This window comes from Canis lupus, chromosome 25 (assembly GCF_048164855.1).
Source record: "Canis lupus baileyi chromosome 25, mCanLup2.hap1, whole genome shotgun sequence".
In the NCBI taxonomy this organism is placed as follows: Eukaryota; Metazoa; Chordata; class Mammalia; order Carnivora; family Canidae; genus Canis; species Canis lupus.
The window spans coordinates 29,081,562-29,104,992 of record NC_132862.1 but is presented as its reverse complement, the minus strand read 5'-3'; the positions used below and the strand labels follow the sequence as shown (position 1 = coordinate 29,104,992).

The 23,431-nt window shown below is 36.9% G+C and overlaps 1 protein-coding gene across 8 annotated transcripts in view; it reads left to right on the top strand.

Moving 5' to 3' along the window:
- The window catches only part of PIK3C2G (phosphatidylinositol-4-phosphate 3-kinase catalytic subunit type 2 gamma), a 368,003-nt gene that overhangs the window by 58,030 nt on the left and 286,542 nt on the right, over positions 1–23,431 (top strand). For all 8 annotated transcript variants that reach the window (XR_012017650.1, XR_012017649.1, XM_072798827.1 and 5 more), the window contains 2 exons: positions 3,353–3,455; positions 8,967–9,037. Coding sequence is in view for 6 of the 8 variants with exons in the window: in XM_072798827.1 (XP_072654928.1) it covers positions 3,353–3,455; positions 8,967–9,037 (174 nt within the window). In the remaining 2 variants the exon portion in view is untranslated. The remainder of the gene's footprint in view (positions 1–3,352; positions 3,456–8,966; positions 9,038–23,431) is intronic.

The window sequence follows — 23,431 nt, the reverse complement described above, 5'->3', positions numbered from 1 at the left end:
GATCTGAAAGAAAACTAATACTTTACTCAACGGCACAAAAGAGAATTAGAGTGTATGTAATAATAGTTATCCTCGAAAAGAAGATTCCATATTATAAAAATACTAATTCTTACATAATTCCATAAATTAAATATAAGTCAATACTATATTAGCATTTTCTCCATAGCAGTAACACACTAATTCTAAAATTGTTCTGGAAGAGAAACTGTGCAAAAATGATATAATTTTTTTGAAATAGTGACTTTCATTTCCACACTTCAAAAAATGCTAGAAAATTAAATCCTTGAAGCAATTTGGTACTGGCACAGGAATAGATGTATAAATTAATGATAATATTTAGAGTCTAGAAACAGATCAGATAGTTATGAAAACTAGTCATATGACAAATATAATAAGTCAGAGATGAAAAGATGTCCCCATTTAAGATGTCCAGGAAAATTGCCATTATGTTGTAAAAATGTCTAAACTTGGAGCTATACATCACTTTTTTACTCAACAAATGCATTCCAGATAGATGTTATATAAGGACATAAGTATAAAGAACAAAAAAGAAAGTGTTGCTATGAAAAAATTAAGTTTAATTCTTTATAGATAATTGATACATAACAATTATTAAAATTATTACTGTTTAAATGTGGAAGAAACAAGATTAGAGCAATAATTATAAAAATCTAAATCAATTCTTTAATCAGGTTGTGTTTCAAGTGTAAGTATATGCTCTCTAAAAAGAAGGTGTAACTAGAAGTTAGAGATAATTACCACAGGTTTGGTTTATGCCAGAAAGAAGGCATAAAATTGTGATCAACAGACCTTGCATCCTATATCAAAGGCTTCTTTTACTCTATCAAAACAGGCGATTGAGGGTCTAAATATTTTTTAGTTAAAAATAGAATATTCTAAGATGTCTGTCTTTTTTATAATTCCCATCTCTTTGTTTTATTTACACTTTTCTTGATTTCATCAGTTAAGTGATAAAAATATCTAGAACTAAAATTAAAAATGGTCTCTACACTAATGGCAATTGGAGGGCAATGGGAAAGAGAAATAAACTTAAGTCATATTTAGGCTCTAAGGCTTATTTGAGAGTGTGATATACACAGTAATTAAATTGAGATAACAATAGAAAAGACTCAACATACATGTTATTTAAAAATTAGGTAACCATTATAAGATAAAAATATATTTATGTCTCCCAAGCCTCTAAAGATAAAGAAGAAACTCAAAGAAGACTCAAACAATCTTAACAAATGAAGGAAGACAATAAAAAATTATAGTTTTAGAAGTCAACAATAACATAGCAAAAGATATTGCTATGAGTGAAATAGTTTAAATTTTCTGATTATAAAGCAATCTCAAAAAAATGAGTTAAAAGATATTTAGCTATAGGCTAGAATATAGAAATACAACTAAAATAAAATGATTTCACTTTTAACAGAAATATATATTTACTTGGTCGCTTACTTTGGCTTACAAAAGAAGTGCCATGAACTCTGAGAAATTATTATTCTGGAAAAAAGGAAAGAGGAGAATTTTATCTTTTTGTCTTTTATAGTTTAATACAATTAAGATGTTTTCCATGACAATACACTCCCATAATGTGACTTAAAAAAGAGAGATGAATTATAGAGGAAAAAAGAGACTTAAAAAATCTTATAATGACCAAAAATCTGATAATTACTCAGATATTGCCATACACACACACACACACACACACAGAGTGAAGCGAAGATAAGGGAAGAATTAGAACTACTTTTAGAAAGGGGTAGAATTGGCAAATTTAGTAAATGATTTAGCAGATTTAAACAGGCTTCCAAGTTAAATTTGAATTTCATAAAACCCCAGATTTTTAAATTATATATCAAATATTATGGGACACATACTTATACTAAAAAATCATTCACTAGTATCTGAATTCAAATGTACTGGACATCTATTTTATCTGGAAACTTTAGTAAGGGGTATACATACAGGTGGGTAAAGTAAAAAAAAAAGCCAGTTCAAGAAAGCAGTAACCATATCTGTGGCTGAAACTAGACTGGGGTCCAGGGTCCAGACTTCAACACACTGAGGAAAGGAAATTTTAAAAGCAAGGTAGGCCATATCTCTTAAGCTGATCCTAGGATAAGAATAGGAAAAAGGAAGGACTCTAAGCACGGAAAGAGGAGATGGGGGTGAGAGGGTGAAAGGAGAGGAACTTAAGGCCATGTAATAGAATATGGAGAATGCCCCCGGAGCAGAACTTGGGTGATGAGGAAGGCAGGAGCTCAAGGAATACATATGCCATGCCTTATGTTTAGGCTAGCAGTAGAAATAACTCAAGGAGCAATATACAGCTTGTGGAAAGCACTGGGACAGGAATCTAATAGGAGGAATGTGCATAGCATGTACAACACATGTGAGAATACTAACATTCATCATTTTGACAAGTGGATAGGTATTGAATTTTCTTTAAAAAATTAGCAATTGTCAAAATAAGAACATTTACAAAAAGTTTAGTACCTATGAACAGAGCAATACTTTAGTTTTCTGCCATTGTTAAGAATAAGTGCTCCCAAATATTTAATGAATTTTCCAGATAAATAAATATATCATATCACCTTAAGAACTTCAAATGTTTTAACATACAAGGTTTTTTTCTTCTGAAATCCTTCATATATTTCACTAAGATCCTTAAACAAAGTACATTGACAAATTCATCCTTTTTAATGACTCTTACAAAGGAGGAAAGAGAGAAAAGGAAGGAAGGGAAGGGAGAAAAAAATTATGCCATTAGAAATTTCTGAAATATGTAGGGATATGTTTTCTGTTTAATCTTCTCATCAACCTTTTGATGTAGATATTAATAATATAAATTCTAAAAATATATATTGAGTTTCAGATAGTTTAATTGGCCTGCCTGTCATGGAGCTAATAAATCTGTCTCTAAAGCCCATGACTCTTCCACCTCACTGCTCCACTGCCTTGATACTGTGGTCCCCCATATACTTTGTGGCATCAGACCTTCCAGAAGCATGTTGTCCTTAGCTTTGAGATGGCTGGATAAAACAAACTTTGAATATTTAAATATTCTTTACTATAATTTATGTCCATTCTAAAGGTATCTAACCATTTTCTAACTTGATGCACTTAAAAATAATTATAATATCTTAATAATCATAATATTTTAGATTGTCACCTAAAATGAATATAATGATATATTTTTAAATAAATATATAAAACTAAGGCTACATATAAAACTTTCATCAGACTAAGTTCCAGGAAAAAAAAAAAAGAAACAAAGTCAGAGAGGAAAACATACATGTGGGGGTATTATGAGAGGAAATGACTGTATTCATTTTTTTTTCTCCTTCAGTGATTACTCTTTGGGGTGCCACAAAATATTTCAGAAAGATAAATCTGTTATCCAACTTAATCTTCAGAAAAATGGGGAAGTGCCAGGAAAATTATCCCGAAAGGTAAGATTTTCTTAGTATTGGTTTCAATTTGCAAGGGCAACATTGCATTTTAAGGGCAATATTCCTATCTTTAGGGATTGTTGCCAATTTGGAATTACACAGCTTAATGAATACATGTTCATTTGAGTATATTTACTGAAACATAATGAAATATTTATCTAAATGCCTGTTAACAATTTGGACTGAAGCAATTACATGAACACATTACTGAAACCTTAGTATAATCCAAATCAATTGGTCTCTTGGAAAAATCATTTATGAGAAACTTATTAAGGTTATTATATTCATACTATCCATGAAGCCACTCGGAAGTGAACAGAATAAAAATAGTGAAGGGGAAACCACTGAAGAAAGAAATATAACTTGTTCTATTTGAAGACTATTTATGTCGGTGTCAACACAATTTAAGTCAGGACAGATTAATATTCATAATATATATAATAAAACTACCTCAAAAGGGATTACTGTGCTTTAATGACACAATTTCATGCTGTTAGATATGAATTTTATTCCCTATGTGATGTCTTGAGTTATTTCAAACCCAAATTGCACAGTATGCAATGAACTTTGATATTTTGGCAGCTTTATCTGTAGAATCTTCCAATTACCTGCTTTAAGCAAAAATCCCATCACCCTGTCATTTACATCAGATAACAGATTTTCAGTGCTTGACTTTTTTTTTTCCTAGTCTGAGGTGTTTCATCATAAAAAGTGTCAGGTGGTGCATTAGGTTGCAATATATCTATGTGGAATATAACATAATGAGGCCAAAAGAGAGTTGTTTAGAAAAATCTTTTGGAACTGGTACTCAACTCAGCCAGTGTTGACAGCTTTAGGGCTATGCATCTGAAATCTCCACAGAGAAACATTATAAAGTACAACTAATACTCTCAATATTAATAAACCTAGGAGTCTTCAAATTGTCCTCAATGTTTTGAAAAAGCTGAAGTCATCACGTTTCATTTCAACATGGGGGGACGAAGAGAAAATGTATGATTAATTTTTCCTCTCCTTGAGAACTTTCATGTTGCTAAAAAATAACTCATCTCATTGGTAGTAATTCACAAATCACTAACATTTCACATTCATGTAAATGAAGGCTTATACTTACATCCATTTAATACCACTACTCAGATACAATGTACACCGACACTTTAACATTTCTATTATATTTAATTTTCACAATAATTCTATGTGGCAAATACTATTAAAAATAAGGAAACTGAATCACAGGCAGCTCCATGACTTTCCTCAGATCATATTCATGGGACTGGTAAGCAGAAGAGCTTGGGTTTGAGCCCAGTCAGTCTCCACAGCCCAAAACTTATGCTATCAGTTTATATGGCAAGTGCACACAGGATTCATGGGCTATACTCAAAAGGTTTAAATGTGACTTTCAGCACAATTGGTAAAAAATCTAGATATATATGCATTATATATAATACATATATTCTTTGTGGGTTTTTGTTTTTGTCTTTTTAGAGAGAGTGGGGGAGGGCCGAGAGGGAGACAGAGAATCTTAAACAGGCTCCACCCTCAGCATGAAGACTGACCAGGACTTGATCTCAATACCCTGAGACCATGACCTGAGCCAAAAATCAAGAGTCGAAAACAAAAAAAACAAAAAAAAAAACAAAAATCAAGAGTCGGACACTTAACCAACTGAAGCACACAGACCCCCCTTGTTTTGTTTTCCACAGCTATTCCACTTACTCCAAAGTCTGGGACATGATAGGTGTTCCATGATAATTAACTATATTAAATATATATTAGATGCCAGAAGAATCTGTTATCAGTGCTTTATATGTATTAACTCACAACAGCGTGAGCAAAAAAATGAATATTACTATTATTTTCCTATTTAAAATAAAAGTATTAAAAATCCAAAAGAGTAACTGAATAGCCCAAAGTCTCACAGCTAGTAAATAGGGAGATAAAATTTGAGCAAAGCTTGTCTGGTGACAGAGCTCACTATATGATAATGCCAGCCAATTTAGTTTCTTTGGGATGTTGTCACATGTTGTTGGGACAGGCATATAGTCACTTCTGGGTGTAAAGTATATAATTTTCTCTAGAAATGCCTGCTTTTCAATGTGTCATTTGGATAATAGCAGGAATTAAGTTATATGGCTGCTTTTTTATACTTTGACTCACAATATTTACTTCCTACAGTGAATATCACCATCTCTTGGCTAATTCAACAATTTACAGGTAAAGAGTATAAATGCTTTTTCTTGTCCACTTGTCGTAGCACTAACACTGTTATTTGAAAATAGATAATATGCTAGATGACACAGATGTTTATATATTCTCCATTCACTCAACTATATAACTGCTGTGGACTAGGTCCAATACTAATGAGTAAAGTACTGAACAAAACCAACAAGATCCCAGCCTTCAAGGGGCTTAGTGTCCAGGAGATTCAACCACTCTGACTCTCAATTAAAGGGCAGTGATGGCTTCCACATAGACATTAGAAAGGCATCCCAAGTCGCCATCTCCCCAAATCCTGGCTCTGAAGAATTTTTCTTAGCATCATATTTCAAAAGAGAGGATATCAATTTTACTAAGATCTATAAGGATTTACTTTCAGATACCATGCTAAAAGTACATTACACATATAATCTAAAAATAATTAATTCAACAAATATTTGTTGAATACTTTTTACTTACCTTTGAAGATCTCTATGTGAAGGAGCAGGTTAGTGAACCTACTTAAAATTCAGAATTATGTCTTAGAAAACATAGCAGATACTGATATTTATTCACTGAACTAATGATAATTGAGCACCTACTATATACCAGGAACTCTTCTAAATACTGGAGATACAGAAACAAATAAGACATCTCAGTATTTATTCTAGAATGCAGAGTTCTCATTCTAGTAAAGAAGACATACAATAAAAATATACATTTAAAAGTCTGATAGAAATAGAAAAAAAAAAGAAAAAAAAAAGAAATAGAGGCACCTGGGTGGCTCAGTTGGCTGAGTACCCAACTTTTAGTTTCGGCTCAGGTCATGATCTCATGGGTCACTGGATCAAGCCCCACAAAGGGCTTTGCTCTCACTGGGGAGTCCGCTTGAAGATTTTCTCCCTGTGCATACATTCTGTCTGTAAAGTAAAATAAAACAATTTTTTTCAAAAAAATCTGATAGAGATATGTGCTTTGAAAGAAAAGATAACTATGCTTTTAAAGCTTAAAATAGGAACACCTGTTACAGGTGAATATGAGGGACTAGTGGTGGTGATTATTTTTACATATAAATCCCAAAGCATATAGACCTAGCTTTCACCATAAAAAATAGAGCATCAAATTTAAAGATGTGGCAACTTGTTTAAAACAGATTCTGGATTCATATTGCCAAATTCAAATATATGCTCTTGGATAAATGCTTATATTCACCTTGGTTTCCTGGTTAAGAAAAATGTGAATAATAATACTTACCTAATATGATTATTATTAGAACTTAATTGAGAAATATAAATGAATAGTGTAAATTAGTGCCTGTGCCTAATTAGACTACATAAGTATCAATTATTGATGTCATAAAATTGGAGTGTTAGACTAGATTGTATTTTAGCCTTTTACCATTAAGAATTCTATATGGTAAGGAGATACTGAATGATCTCCTTTCTTGATTATACTGTTTAAAGTAGTATCAAAATTTTCTATGGTTTTCATAATTTTAGCTGTATAAAAATATTTATAAACAATTCTATTTTCTTTCTAGTAAAACAACATAAAATGGCTTATAATATTCTTTCTATATAATACCAAGAACATTCCTTGACAAATTTATTGACATCATTGCCTTACAGTAGATACTTTAGAGGTCTCTAATTGTATAAGGCATATTGCAAAGCTCAATTTGTCTCAGATGCCTTTCCTATTTTAAACTTGTTTGTGTTATACTGAAATATGGTAATTTTTGTTCCATGAGATGTTCAAAAAATATGTTGACAGTCCATAGAAATCTTTCTAGATTTCAAAATTTTACAATCCCCATCTTGATTAGATTGTGCATAAGTCTTTTTTTTAATTGTTCTTTCTTTATCTCTCTCAAATTTGATAAGTATTGCCAACATTGTTGATATTAATCATAAAATCAAGATTTCATTCTAGCTCAAAGAAACATTCACAGAACACATATAGCAGATTTTTGTATGGAAAAGGCAAAAAAAGACACCTTTACTTTTTCCTAAAGATGAAGGGGTGGCCTTCAGCTTTGGAGGAAAGTGTACAATAAATTCCATGGACAAGTACTCAAACCTGTTCTCCAGACTTTTGAGCTCTTGTAAATAAAAATACTTTTCTTGTAAGTGACAATATGACAAAGGCCAATTTCTCCCCCAAAACCATCTCTGGCAGCCAAGTAAAGCAGTTTTAAAATGAATACGATTATGCTACACACAGAATGATGCAAATAAGTAATTATTTATATGCTCGCTTTGGTTTTAACTGAAGAATGAAGTTTCTTTTCTTCTTCTGAAAGTCTTTCTTTTTTGTAGCATGCAAAGTACTGTATTATAGTGATGACCTTATTCTCTACCCCCTACTCTTTCTCACAAAACCACCGAATAAAAACATGAATGTACCTTTGATCTGAGGCCATATAAAGGTTTTCCTTCTGATGTTTTGTCAGGAGCTCTCACAGACAATTTTAAAAATAGATTGTATATTAACATACAAGATTGCAAGCACTCTAGGCATTTAGGGACTCAGCTCTCCAACTTAACAGCTATATGTAGTGAAATAGTGCAATTATGAAGGAGTACATTGCATTCTCCCTTGCAGACTTGCATAGGATTTTCATAAATGCCTGTTGGAGAAGAGCTAATCAAGGAGATATGGTGTGTGTGTGTGTGTGTGTGTGTGTGTGTGTGTGTGTGCATATGGACCACAGGACTGTTATTTTATGAGTAGTGTCTGCTCATCTTGGGAGAAAACACATACCTCCTGCTAACTCCTGGAATTTATGCCTAATAAATTGTTGTCAGTAGTTGTCCCTCATTAGCACAGTCTAATGTTCATGAAATGGAAAGTTCTCTTACACTAGTATTTGGGAGGCAAGACGTGGTAAAGTTGAAAAATGGAGTTCATCCGGAGTCTGCTGGCTGATCTGGAAAACTGTCAAGTCTCTCACTCCCTTTGCATCCATAATCTAAATGCAAAGAAAATGTGCATGTATGTGAGAGAACTAGTGTCTGCAAAACTGCCTTCCTGTGAGGAGAACTTAATGTTTGACCTTGATGATGCCAGAATGTTTTCCAGTTGTCCTTGAGGTTTATCGTTGACCAAAGCTCAGTTTTCTGATTCATTTTTGAAAAGAATGCTTACAGAGTTAAGACGAGTCTTGTAAAGTCTTTAAAACAAAGTATTAAAATGATGAATGAGGGTTATCAAAAGAGGTGAATAAAATGACAGCAGGAAGTTACAGACCTATTTTTATCTGGTACTCATTCCTATTCACTCTATACTATAAATATTAATATATTCTGCTGTCTACAGCATGAAGATGACCACAGTCAGTTTTATCTGAAACAACTTCTAGAATTTATGCATATTTGGAAAGTATCCAGGTAAGATATTTTATTTTGTTCCAAGACTACTTTTTGACTGAGTTTTCAAGTGCCAAATGACAATATTTTTTAGTTGATTGTAAAAACTATCCTTTCACTACTACAGTGGAAGCTATTGTACTTTTAATAGATATCTCCCTTTGGCAAATTTTATTAATAATTATCTATTCTTCACAGCTATTGAGATACATTTGAACAGCTGCTAACACCTTCCAGAACAATCTAACATTCATTTGAAAATATCTCTGCTACCAGTTATTACACTTTCAAGGATTTTTTCATTCATTTTGTGAATTTGAGTGTGCATGTGTCACTAAGCTTTTTGTATAAACTGAATTTCCATACTTTGAAAGTCAACACCTCCTGGTTTAAATTTCTTTCTTGAACTCCCTGAAAATAATTGGTATATCATAAACAGAGAAGCGTGAATTCAAATTGTAAAACTCAAGTGACAGTAAACGAACATATCCTAATTTATTCTGATATCTAAATGTATGTGTGTATTATTTGAAAGAATAGACCTATCAGGAAGCTAACCTGGATGATATCAGGGCTACATTATGGGTTTATCTAGAATTAAGGTTCTTAGCTGAATGAGCAAAAAGTTGGGGTAGGGAAGGCATATAACATTAATCTCTGAACCAAAGCCTGATATAAAATCATGAGTTGGGGAGGAGCAAGATGGCGGAAGAGCAGGGTTTCCAAATCACCTGTCTCCACCAAACTACCTAGAAAACCTTCAAATTATCCTGAAAATCTATGAATTCGGCCTGAGATTTAAAGAGAGACCAGCTGGAATGCAACAGTGAGGAGAGTTCGCGCTTCTATCAAGGTAGGAAGACGGGGAAAAAGAAATAAAGGAACAAAAGGCCTCCAAGGGGGAGGGGCCCCGCGAGGAGCCGGGCTGAGGCCGGGGCGAGTGTCCCCAGGACAGGAGAGCCCCGTCCCGGAGGAGCAGGAGCTGCACCGACCTTCCTGGGGGAAAGGGGCTCGTGGGGAGTTGGAGCAGGACCCAGGAGGGCGGGGATGCCCTCGGGCTCCCCGGGACAGTAACAGCAACTGCGCGCCCAGGAGAGTGCGCCGAGCTCCCTAAGGGCTGCAGCGCGCACGGCGGGACCCGGCGGGACCCGGAGCAGCTGGAGGGGCTCGGGTGGCGGCTCCGCGGAGGGGGCTGCGCGGCCCCGGGAGCAGCTCGGAGGGGCTCGGGCAGAGGAAGAGGCTCCGTGCGGAGGGGGCTGCGCGGTTCCAGGAGCAGCTCGGAGGGGCTCGGGCGGCGGCTCCGCGGAGGGGGCTGCGCGGCCCGGGAGCGCGAATCCACCAGCGCAGGGTCCGGAGCACAGGGCGCCGGGACACAGCCCAGGACCCGGCCTCCCCCGGGACAGGCAGAGGCCGGGAGGGCCCAGGACAGCGAGGACGCTCCTGCCCCAGCTGAGCAGATCAGCGGCCCCGCCCCGGAGCCTCCAGGCCCTGCAGACGGAGTTCCTGCCGGAGCTGAATCCAGGATTCCAGAGCTGCCCCGCCACTGGGGCTGTTCCTCCTGCGGCCTCACGGGGTAAACAACCCCCACTGAGCCCTGCACCAGGCAGAGGGGCAGAGCAGCTCCCCCAACTGCTAACACCTGAAAATCAGCACAACAGGCCCCTCCCCCAGAACACCAGCTAGACGGACAACTTCCAGGAGAAGCCAAGGGACTTAAAGAACACAGAATCAGAAGATACTCCCCTGTGGTTCTTTTTTTTTTTTTTTTTTTTTGGTTTTTTTTTTGTTTTTGTTGTTTTTTTTTTGTTTGTTTTGTTTTGTTTTGCTTTTTGATTTGTTTCCTTCCCCCACCCCCCCTTTTTTTTTCCTCCTTTCTTTTTCTTTCTTTTTCTTTTTTTTTCTTTCGTTTTTTTTTCTCTTCCCTTTTTTTTCTCTTTCTCTTTTCTTTCCTTCTTTCTCTCCTCTCTTTTTCTCTTTTTCCCAATACAACTTGCTTTTGGCCACTCTGCACTGAGCAAAATGACTAGAAGGAAAACCTCACCTCAAAAGAAAGATTCAGAAACAGTCCTCTCTCCCACAGAGTTACAAAATCTGGATTACAATTCAATGTCAGAAAGCCAATTCAGAAGCACTATTATACAGCTACTGGTGGCTCTAGAAAAAAGTATAAAGGACTCAAGAGACTTCATGACTGCAGAATTTAGAGCTAATCAGGCAGAAATTAAAAATCAATTGAATGAGATGCAATCCAAACTAGAAGTCCTAACGACGAGGGTTAACGAGGTGGAAGAACGAGTGAGTGACCTAGAAGACAAGTTGATAGCAAAGAGGGAAACTGAGGAAAAAAGAGACAAACAATTAAAAGACCATGAAGATAGATTAAGGGAAATAAACGACAGCCTGAGGAAGAAAAACCTACGTTTAATTGGGGTTCCCGAGGGCGCCGAAAGGGCCAGAGGGCCAGAATATGTATTTGAACAAATTCTAGCTGAAAACTTTCCTAATCTGGGAAGGGAAACAGGCATTCAGATCCAGGAAATAGAGAGATCCCCCCCTAAAATCAATAAAAACCGTTCAACACCTCGACATTTAATTGTGAAGCTTACAAATTCCAAAGATAAAGAGAAGATCCTTAAAGCAGCAAGAGACAAGAAATCCCTGACTTTTATGGGGAGGAGTATTAGGGTAACAGCAGACCTCTCCACAGAGACCTGGCAGGCCAGAAAGGGCTGGCAGGATATATTCAGGGTCCTAAATGAGAAGAACATGCAACCAAGAATACTTTATCCAGCAAGGCTCTCATTCAAAATGGAAGGAGAGATAAAGAGCTTCCAAGACAGGCAGCAACTAAAAGAATATGTGACCTCCAAACCAGCTCTGCAAGAAATTTTAAGGGGGCCTCTTAAAATTCCCCTTTAAGAGGAAGTTCAGTGGAACAGTCCACAAAAACAAAGACTGAATAGATATCATGATGACACTAAACTCATATCTCTCAATAGTAACTCTGAATGTGAACGGGCTTAATGACCCCATCAAAAGGCGCAGGGTTTCAGACTGGATAAAAAAGCAGGACCCATCTATTTGCTGTCTACAAGAGACTCATTTTAGACAGAAGGACACCTGCAGCCTGAAAATAAAAGGTTGGAGAACCATTTACCATTCGAATGGTCCTCAAAAGAAAGCAGGGGTAGCCATCCTTATATCAGATAAACTAAAATTTACCCCAAAGACTGTAGTGAGAGATGAAGAGGGACACTATATCATACTTAAAGGATCTATTCAACAAGAGGACTTAACAATCCTCAATATATATGCTCCGAATGTGGGAGCTGCCAAATATATAAATCAATTATTAACCAAAGTGAAGAAATACTTAGATAATAATACACTTATACTTGGTGACTTCAATCTAGCTCTTTCTATACTCGATAGGTCTTCTAAGCAAAACATCTCCAAAGAAACGAGAGCTTTAAATGATACACTGGACCAGATGGATTTCACAGATATCTACAGAACTTTACATCCAAACTCAACTGAATACACATTCTTCTCAAGCGCACATGGAACTTTCTCCAGAATAGACCACATATTGGGTCACAAATCGGGTCTGAACCGATACCAAAAGATTGGGATTGTCCCCTGCATATTCTCGGACCATAATGCCTTGAAATTAGAACTAAATCACAACAAGAAGTTTGGAAGGACCTCAAACACATGGAGGTTAAGGACCATCCTGCTAAAAGATAAAAGGGTCAACCAGGAAATTAAGGAAGAATTAAAAAGATTCATGGAAACTAATGAGAATGAAGATACAACCGTTCAAAATCTTTGGGATGCAGCAAAAGCAGTCCTAAGGGGGAAATACATCGCAATACAAGCATCCATTCAAAAACTGGAAAGAACTCAAATACAAAAGCTAACCTTACACATAAAGGAGCTAGAGAAAAAACAGCAAATAGATCCTACACCCAAGAGAAGAAGGGAGTTAATAAAGATTCGAGCAGAACTCAACGAAATCGAGACCAGAAGAACTGTGGAACAGATCAACAGAACCAGGAGTTGGTTCTTTGAAAGAATTAATAAGATAGATAAACCATTAGCCAGCCTTATTAAAAAGAAGAGAGAGAAGACTCAAATTAATAAAATCATGAATCAGAAAGGAGAGATCACTACCAACACCAAGGAAATACAAACGATTTTAAAAACATATTATGAACAGCTATACGCCAATAAATTAGGCAATCTAGAAGAAATGGACGCATTCCTGGAAAGCCACAAACTACCAAAACTGGAACAGGAAGAAATAGAAAACCTGAACAGGCCAATAACCAGGGAAGAAATTGAAGCAGTCATCAAAAACCTCCCAAGACACAAGAGTCCAGGGCCAGATGGCTTCCCAGGAGAATTTTATCAAACGTTTAAAGAAGAAATCATACCTATTCTCCTAAAGCTGTTTGGAAAGATAGAAAGAGATGGAGTACTTCCAAATTCGTTCTATGAAGCCAGCATCACCTTAATTCCAAAGCCAGACAAAGACCCCGCCAAAAAGGAGAATTACAGACCAATATCCCTGATGAACATGGATGCAAAAATTCTCAACAAGATACTGGCCAATAGGATCCAACAGTACATTAAGAAAATTATTCACCATGACCAAGTAGGATTTATCCCTGGGACACAAGGCTGGTTCAACACCCGTAAAACAATCAATGTGATTCATCATATCAGCAAGAGAAAAACCAAGAACCATATGATCCTCTCATTGGATGCAGAGAAAGCATTTGACAAAATACAGCATCCATTCCTGATCAAAACTCTTCAGAGTGTAGGGATAGAGGGAACATTCCTCGACATCTTAAAAGCCATCTATGAAAAGCCCACAGCAAATATCATTCTCAATGGGGAAGCACTGGGAGCCTTTCCCCTAAGATCAGGAACAAGACAGGGATGTCCACTCTCACCACTGCTATTCAACATAGTACTGGAAGTCCTAGCCTCAGCAATCAGACAACAAAAAGACATTAAAGGCATCCAAATTGGCAAAGAAGAAGTCAAACTCTCCCTCTTCGCCGATGACATGATACTCTACATAGAAAACCCAAAAGTCTCCACCCCAAGATTGCTAGAACTCATACAGCAATTCGGTAGCGTGGCAGGATACAAAATCAATGCCCAGAAGTCAGTGGCATTTCTATACACTAACAATGAGACTGAAGAAAGAGAAATTAAGGAGTCAATCCCATTTACAATTGCACCCAAAAGCATAAGATACCTAGGAATAAACCTCACCAAAGATGTAAAGGATCTATACCCTCAAAACTATAGAACACTTCTGAAAGAAATTGAGGAAGACACAAAGAGATGGAAAAATATTCCATGCTCATGGATTGGCAGAATTAATATTGTGAAAATGTCAATGTTACCCAGGGCAATATACATGTTTAATGCAATCCCTATCAAAATACCATGGACTTTCTTCAGAGAGTTAGAACAAATTATTTTAAGATTTGTGTGGAATCAGAAAAGACCCCGAATAGCCAGGGGAATTTTAAAAAAGAAAACCATATCTGGGGGCATCACAATGCCAGATTTCAGGTTGTACTACAAAGCTGTGGTCATCAAGACAGTGTGGTACTGGCACAAAAACAGACACATAGATCAGTGGAACAGAATAGAGAATCCAGAAGTGGACCCTGAACTTTATGGGCAACTAATATTCGATAAAGGAGGAAAGACTATCCATTGGAAGAAAGACAGTCTCTTCAATAAATGGTGCTGGGAAAATTGGACATCCACATGCAGAAGAATGAAACTAGACCACTCTCTTGCACCATACACAAAGATAAACTCAAAATGGATGAAAGATCTAAATGTGAGACAAGATTCCATCAAAATCCTAGAGAAGAACACAGGCAACACCCTTTTTGAACTCGGCCATAGTAACTTCTTGCAAGATACATCCACGAAGGCAAAAGAAACAAAAGCAAAAATGAACTATTGGGACTTCATCAAGATAAGAAGCTTTTGCACAGCAAAGGATACAGTCAACAAAACTCAAAGACAACCTACAGAATGGGAGAAGATATTTGCAAATGACATATCAGATAAAGGGCTAGTTTCCAAGATCTATAAAGAACTTCTTAAACTCAACACCAAAGAAACAAACAATCCAATCATGAAATGGGCAAAAGACATGAACAGAAATCTCACAGAGGAAGACATAGACATGGCCAACATGCACATGAGAAAATGCTCTGCATCACTGGCCATCAGGGAAATACAAATCAAAACCACGATGAGATACCACCTCACACCAGTGAGAATGGGGAAAATTAACAAGGCAGGAAACAACAAATGTTGGAGAGGATGTGGAGAAAAGGGAACCCTCATACACTGTTGGTGGGAATGTGAACTGGTGCAGCCACTCTGGAAAACTGTGTGGAGGTTCCTCAAACAGTTAAAAATAGACCTGCCCTACGACCCAGCAATTGCACTGCTGGGGATTTACCCCAAAGATACAGATGCAATGAAACGCCGGGACACCTGCACCCCGATGTTTATAGCAGCAATGGCCACGATAGCCAAACTGTGGAAGGAGCCTCGGTGTCCAACGAAAGATGAATGGATAAGGAAGATGTGGTTTATGTATACAATGGAATATTACTCAGCTATTAGAAATGACAAATACCCACCATTTGCTTCAACGTGGATGGAACTGGAGGGTATTATGCTGAGTGAAGTAAGTCAGTCGGAGAAGGACAAACATTATATGTTCTCATTCATTTGGGGAATATAAATAATAGTGAAAGGGAATATAAGGGAAGGGGGAAGAAATATGTGGGAAATATCAGAAAGGGAGACAGAACGTAAAGACTGCTAACTCTGGGAAACGAACTAGGGGTGGTGGAAGGGGAGGAGGGCGGGGGGTGGGAGTGAATGGGTGACGGGCACTGGGTGTTATTCTGTATGTTAGTAAATTGAACACCAATTAAAAAAAAAATCATGAGTTAAAACTGTTATGAATAATGGCTATTCATAATAGCTATCAATTGGTTACTGGAGTTATTGTACATTTTGCATTCATTATCTTATCTAATTCTCCTACAACCCTGTGGTAAGACACAAAATTTACTTCAGAATCAAAGAAACTAAAGTTTTGGAAGGTTAAATAACTTGCCTGAGGCCATTCAGTTCATTAGTGGTATGACCAAAATTAGGTCTGCCTGAAATTTGCAAAGACCATCTGTCTGAAATTTGAAAATACCAGATTCTTTTATTAAACTACTGTGTCTTTCCATGTGTGTCACTCTTTATTTCCTCAAAAATATTCATCCTCAAACAATAAATAATCGAATGGGTAGGACTATGGAGCATTTTTAATATAATCTAACCCAGATTTATATTTTACAACTAATTCCATGGATCACATAGTTTCCAATCAAAATGACATATTAACAAAGGCTATAGTTTCCTTATTCCAAAATAAATTTATTTAAAAAATAAGCTACAGAGAAGCATCAAATCTGACAAATTCTTTTTTTTTTTTAAGATTTTATTTATTTATTCATTAGAGGCGGGGGGGCGGGGGGTGCAGGAACACAGGCAGAGGGAGAAGCAGGCTCCATGCAGGAAGACCGATTTGGGACTCGATCCCAGGACTCCAGGATCACACCCCGGGCTGAAGGCAGGCGCTAAACTGCTGAGCCACCCAGGGATCCCCTGACAAATTCTTTAAAAAGTGAGAAATTCTTGGTAGCAAAGGGTTGTCTTGAACTGGTTTGGTAGGGGGTTGTGACTTATATGTAGACAGCTGCTGCCCGAGGCACAGAGACACAAGGGGAGGCTAGGAGAAGAAAGTGAGAGCAACATAGTTTTCCTTGTGTTCCTGCCTCACTCTGTCATTGCCGTCATTGCCGTGTCCCTTGCAGAATTACAGTGACCTCAATTATTGTTTAGTATAGGTGTTAACAGGGTTAAATTAGGGCAAAGCAAAAGTTCTGCCACGGTGAAGACTAGAGGAAACCTGGCAGGGACAGACTAGCCTCAAAATCTAACTCCTCCACCCCTTTCCTTAAACCCCAGGATAATGCTGCTTACCAAACAGAAAAGTTGAAAAATTTGTCAACTATCATACAGATAATTAATGTTAGCCAGGACTAAAACCAAATATCTAACTCTCAGTAAGAACTTATTCCATTTTGACTGTACATATTGTACATAAATATAAAAATATTTTTATATAAATGTATATATTTTATAAACATATAAATATAAATCTTATATATAAAATTTATACTGAATATATTTTATATATAGTATTTTATATTATTGATATATATTGTTTTATATGCAATGGCATTATATGTGTATACAAAGTGTGTGTGTGTATTTATCCATTCATTCATTGATGGACATTTAGGTTGTTTCTATGTCTTGCTATTGTAAATAATGGTGCAATGAACTTGGAAGTGTAGCTAGCTATCTCTTCAAAATAGTGATTTCATTTCCTTTGAATACTAGAAGTGATGGGTAGCCTGGGTGGCTCAGCGGTTTAGCACCACCTTTGGCCCGGCCCGAGATCGAGTTCCACGTCAGGCTCCCTGCATGAAGCCTGCTTCTCCCTCTGCCTGTGTCTCTGCCTCTCTCTCTCTCTCTGTCTCTCATGAATAAATAAATAAAATTTAAAAAAAAATACTAGAAGTGAGAATGATGGATGATACATTAGTTCTATTTTTTTTTTTTTTTATGTTTTGAGGAATTTTCATACTGTTTTCCATAGCAGTTGTACCAATTTACGTTCCCAACACAAGGTTCCCTTTTCTCCATAGCCTTGGCAGGAAATAGCCATTCTAAGAGGTGTGAGGTGATATGTCATTGTAGTTTTGATTTGCATTTCCCAATATTAGTGATACTGTTCATGTACTTGTTATTCAGATGTTTCTATGTATATTTTTAGGAGAAATGTCTACTCAAGACCTCTGTCCATTTTTAAATTGATTTTTTACTACTGAATTATACATTTTAGATACCAATCTATTATCAGATATATGGTTTGCAAATATTCTCTCCCATAACCTAGGCTGCCTTTCATTTTGTTCATGCTTTCCTTTGCTGTGCAGAGCAAGGTTTAAAGTTTAAGATAGGGGTGTAATTTCATTATTTTGCATGAGAACATCCAGTTATCTCAACACTATTTATTAAAGAGAATATCCTTCCCCCATTGATTATTCTTGGCTCCTTTTCAAATATTACTTGACCATATATGTGTAAGTTTATTTCTGGGCCTTCAAGTCTGTTCAATTGGTTTATGTGACTTTTTATTTCAGTGTTGTAATTCTTTTGATTCTTGAAGCTTTGTAATATCATTTGAAATCAGGAAGTGTGATGATTCCAGATTTGTTCTTTCTCAAGATTGCTTTGGCTATTCAGGGTATCTTGAGGTTCTATATTCATTTTAGGATTTTTTTTTAATTCTGTGAAAAATGACATCGGAATTTTGATAAAATTATATTGAATTGGACGCCTGTCTGGCTCAGTCAGTAGAGCATGTGACTCTTGATCTAAAGGTCTTGAAAAAAATAAATAAATAAAGGTCTTGAGTTCAAGCCCCATGTTGGGTGCAGTGCTTACTAAAAAATAAAATAAAATAAATATATACGTACACACACATATATTGAATCTATTGATGACAGCAATATGGACATTTTAACAATATTAACTCTTTTGATGTAAAAACTTGGAAGCCTTTTGATTTTCTTCAATTTCTTTCATCAATGTCTTATGGTTTCTAGTGTATAGATCTTTCACTTCCTTGGCTAATTTATTCCTAAGTTTTTTTTTTTTTTTGAACTATTGTAAGTGGGATTTTTTTCTTAATTTTTCAAAACTTTCATCATTAGTGTATAGAAACCCAACTGATTTGTATATATTAATCCTGCATCCTGAAACTTTACAGAATTCATTCCTTTGTTCCAACAGTATTTTGGTGGAGTCTCCAGGATTTTCTACATACAAGATTGTACCACCATCAGATACAATTTCACTTCTCTTTCAAGTTTGAAGGCCTTTTATTCCATTATTTTGCCTGATTACTCTAAGACTTCTAGTACTATGTTGAATAGGAGTGATGAGAGTGAAAACCCTTTTGTTCCTGATTTTAGAGGAAGTATCTACGACATCTCACATTAAGTATGATGATAGTTGTGAGTTGTCATACATGAACTTTATTCTGTTGAGATATATTCTTTCTATACTCAATCTATCGAAAGTTTTTATGAGAGGATGTTACATTTTTTCAAATGCTTCTCTCTGCTTCTATTGAGATTATCAATGATTTCTTTCATTTTATAAATGTGCCTTATCATATTTATTGATTTGTGTAGTTGAATCATCCTTGCATCCCAGGGGTAAATTTTACTTGATTATGGTGTATATGATCCTTATAATGTGCTGCTGATTTTGGTTTGGAAGTATTTTGTTGGGAATTTTTGCATCTATAAACATCAAGGATGTTGACCTGTAACTTTCTTTTCTTATAGTGTCCTTATCTGGCTCTCAGAGCAATTCTGGCCTCATACAATGAGTTTGGCAATGTCCTCACCTCTTCAAGTTTTTAAATGAGTTTGAGAATTGGCATTAATTTTTCTTTGAAAATTTGGTAAGATTTATCCATGAAGGCATCTGCTTTTGAATTCTTCTTTGTTGGGAGGTTTTTGACTACCAATTTAATTTTCTTATTATTGATCTCTTCAGACTTTCTAGTTCTTCCTGATTGAGTCTTGGTAGGTAGTATTTTCTAGGAATTTATCCAGTTCTTTTAGGTTGTCCAATTTTTTGGCATACAACTGTTCATAGTAGGCTCTTTTGATCCTTATTTCTTGTAACAGTTTTTTTTTTAAAAGATTTATTTATTTGAGAGAGAGAAAGCATGAGCAGAAGGAGAGGGACAAGGAGATTCCCCACTGATTAGGCAGTCAGATTCAGGGCTCGATCCCGGGACCCTGGGATCATGACCTGAGCTGAAGGCGGATGCTTAACCAACTGAGCCACCCAGGCATCCCTTGGAACAGCTTTTAAATTAAAGTCTATTTTGTATAATGTAAGTAGAACTACCTCTGCTCTTTTTTGGTCTCTGTATGCATGAAATACCTTTTTCCTTCCCTTCACTGTGAATGTGTGTGTCCTTTAAACTGAAGGGAGTCTCTTGCAGGCAGTACATAGTTGTGTCTTCATCCATTCAGGCATTCTTTGCCTTCTGACTGGAAAACTTTACATTCAAAGTAATTACTGATAGGTAATGACTTATCATTGACATCTTGATAATTGTTTTCTGTTTTATCCTTCCTTCCTCCCTTCTACCCACCTTGCCTTTCTTCCTTCCTTCCTGAATTGATGCTTTGCTGTAGGATACTTTGATTTCCTTCTCTTTACCTTTTGAGTATCTGTATTAGGCTTTTGTTTTGTAGTTATTCTGAGGTTTACTTGAAATATCAGAGATACAATGGTCTTTTAAACTGATAACAATTTAACCATACTTGAATAAAAACTCTACCTTTTTATCTGCCCCAAAATTTTATGCTTTTGATGTCAGAATTTATCTCTCTTTATATGATATACCCATTGACAATTATCGCAGCTATAACTATTTTTAATACTTTTCTTCCTTTAACCTCTATACTAGAGTTAAGTGATTGACACATCACTATTACTGTATTAGAGTATTGTAATTAACTATATACTTACCTTTCCAGTAAGGTGTGTTGCATATTTTCATGTTTTCCTGTTACTAATTAGCATTTTTTCACTCAGCTTGAAGAACTAGCATTTCTTCTAAGGCATGTCTTATGGTGAATTCCTTTTCCTTTTGTCTGTTTGTAAAAGTTTTTATGACACCTTCAGTTCTGCAGGACAGTTTTGCTGGGTAAAGTATTCTTGAGTGGTAGGATTTTTTTGTTTTTTCTTTCAGAAACTTAAATTTATCATCCTGCTGTCTCCTAGCTTGTAGGATTTCTGCTGAGAAACTTACTGATAGCTTTATGGCAGTTCTCTTTTAAAAAGGGAAAAAATTTTCTTTGTTGCTGCTTTTGAAATTCTGTTTTTCATTTTAGACAGTTTTATTATTGTTATATGTCTTAGAGAAGATCGTTTTGGACTGAAATAATGAGGTGGCCTATTACTAAATGAATCTGGATGTCCAAATCTCTCCCCAGGTTTAAAAGTTCAAAATCCATTATTCCTTTAAAGAAACTTTCTGCTTCTTTCTCACTCTCTTCTCTCTCCAGGACTCTAATAACATATACATCATTTCTTTTTATGGTGTCCCATGAATCCCATAGGTCTTCTTAATTCCTTTTTATTGTTTTCTTCTTTTTGTTCCTCTGTTTAGGTAATTTTAAATAATCTGTCTTTGAGCTTACTGATATTTTCTTCTGCTTGGTCTCTTCTTCTGCCAAAGATCTTTATTGAATTCTTCAGTTCAACCATTATATTCTTTAGCTCCAAAACTTCTGGTTCTTTTTTATGTTTTCTATACCTTTGTTGAACTCATTTTGTTCTGATATTGTGTTGCTGGTTCATTAAATTGTCTTTCTGTGTTCTCATATTCTGAGTATCTTTAGAACAATTATTTTAAAATTTTTGTCAGGCGATCCATGTATCACCATTTTTTTTTAGGTCAGTTGCTGTAAGTTTACTGTGTTCTTTTGGTAGCATCATATTTCCCCGAGTGTCTGTGATCCCTGGAGCCTTGCATAGGTGCCTGTGCATGGGAGGAAGCAGTCAGATCTTCCAGACTTTATGGGCTTACTTCAGTATAGGATCTTCACCTGCAGGTGAGGCACACTAGCGTATGCTATATGACCCTTGATCTAGTGGTACAGGGCACCAAGTGCAGAATCATGTGGAATACCCAGGTTGGTGAATGTGATGTCTTCTCAGGTCAGGCCACTGGGCCCCACAACATCGACAGTTGTGTGGTCATCGACAAATCAAGTGCTATGGGACATCTTCAGTGGTGCTTCCAGGTCCAGCAGCTAGACACCAGGGCAGGCAGTGGTTGTTGCTAGCGCTGGTGGCATGCACACACATAGTTGTGGGGGCCAGCTTCAGGTGTCTGTGTAGTGGCAGGGGATGGTTGCAGACATACATATAGTGGGGAGGGCAGGGCCAGCAAGAAGAACTAGAACTGTAGGTGCACTGGCACTGTGGAGATCCTGGCTGTTGGTATGAACTCCTGTGGCTAAAGCCCTTGATCATGTGTGCAGCAGTAAAGGCTACTATGGGAATCAGACTGGTTAGATGCAGGTACACAGCTATAGAGACTGATTGCAGGCAAACCCACAGTAGCAGGAAATAGGGACAAAACCAGGCTCACAAGCAGCTATGGGGGCCTTGGCTGTTGGTATGCATTCCTGTGCCTACAATGTCTCCCTAACACATGTGCATGGCAGTGAAGGCCAGTATAGAAGTCAGACCAAAGGCTTGCAGGTGCACAACTTGAGAACCAGCTATAGGTGAGCCCTGGGGTGGCAGTGGGGTAGGAAAGGGAGAGGGGAGGGACTCAAGCAGCTGCTGTTTGTGAATGTGAATACATGTGTGTGGGGAAAGCAGTGAAATCTGCAGGGGGTCTGCAGCTGCTTTGTTGGTTGTTGGTTCTTCAGTAATAAAAGCTACTAAGGCCCAGCAAAGCAGGTAACTGGGCACCACGGTAACTCCCACTGCATGACTGATAATGACAGCCCTTTCTTGTTGCTAGCTGTCTTTATGTATCTCAGCTTTGCTGGTTCCTGGGTGGAGTAAAATCAATGCAGATCCTTCTTGTAGTGGCCCAAAAGGCTGAGGAAGCTGCTCGCTCACCCACTCTCCCTTTCCCAGCAAGGGGATTTCCCTTTTGGCAGTGAGCTGTGCTGGCCTGCAGGATGGGATGAGGCAGGCAAAATGAGACTGCCTTCCTTTTTCTTTCTGTGTGGTTATTCTCAGGTTTTGGTTTTGGTTTGGTTTGGTTTTGTCCTACGGCGTTGTGAGAGTTTTTTAGAAGGCTTCCTAAGCTCTCCCAGAAATTTTTTTTTTCGTGGATAGTTGTCTAACCTTGACATAGGCTGGGATTGCCTACTTTGCCATCTTGGTGACTTCAAGACTGCTTTCTGAAATAAAAGACTATTTTGCATGCCCTCCTCAGATCACTCTATGGTGTCATTAAAAGACCAAACACTAGATGGCAGGAGCTTTGTTTTCAGTTTTCTTCTTCCCTGACTTGACTTCCTCTTAGAAGCTGGGCAAATCACATACCTTCATTAGTATTTTTTTAATAAAATAAATATGATATTTAATAGCAAGGTATTGAACTGGGTATATATTCTTGAGGGTCTTTTAAGTTTTAGGGTCAGATTTTATGTAAAAACCTTCCCTCCAACAGCC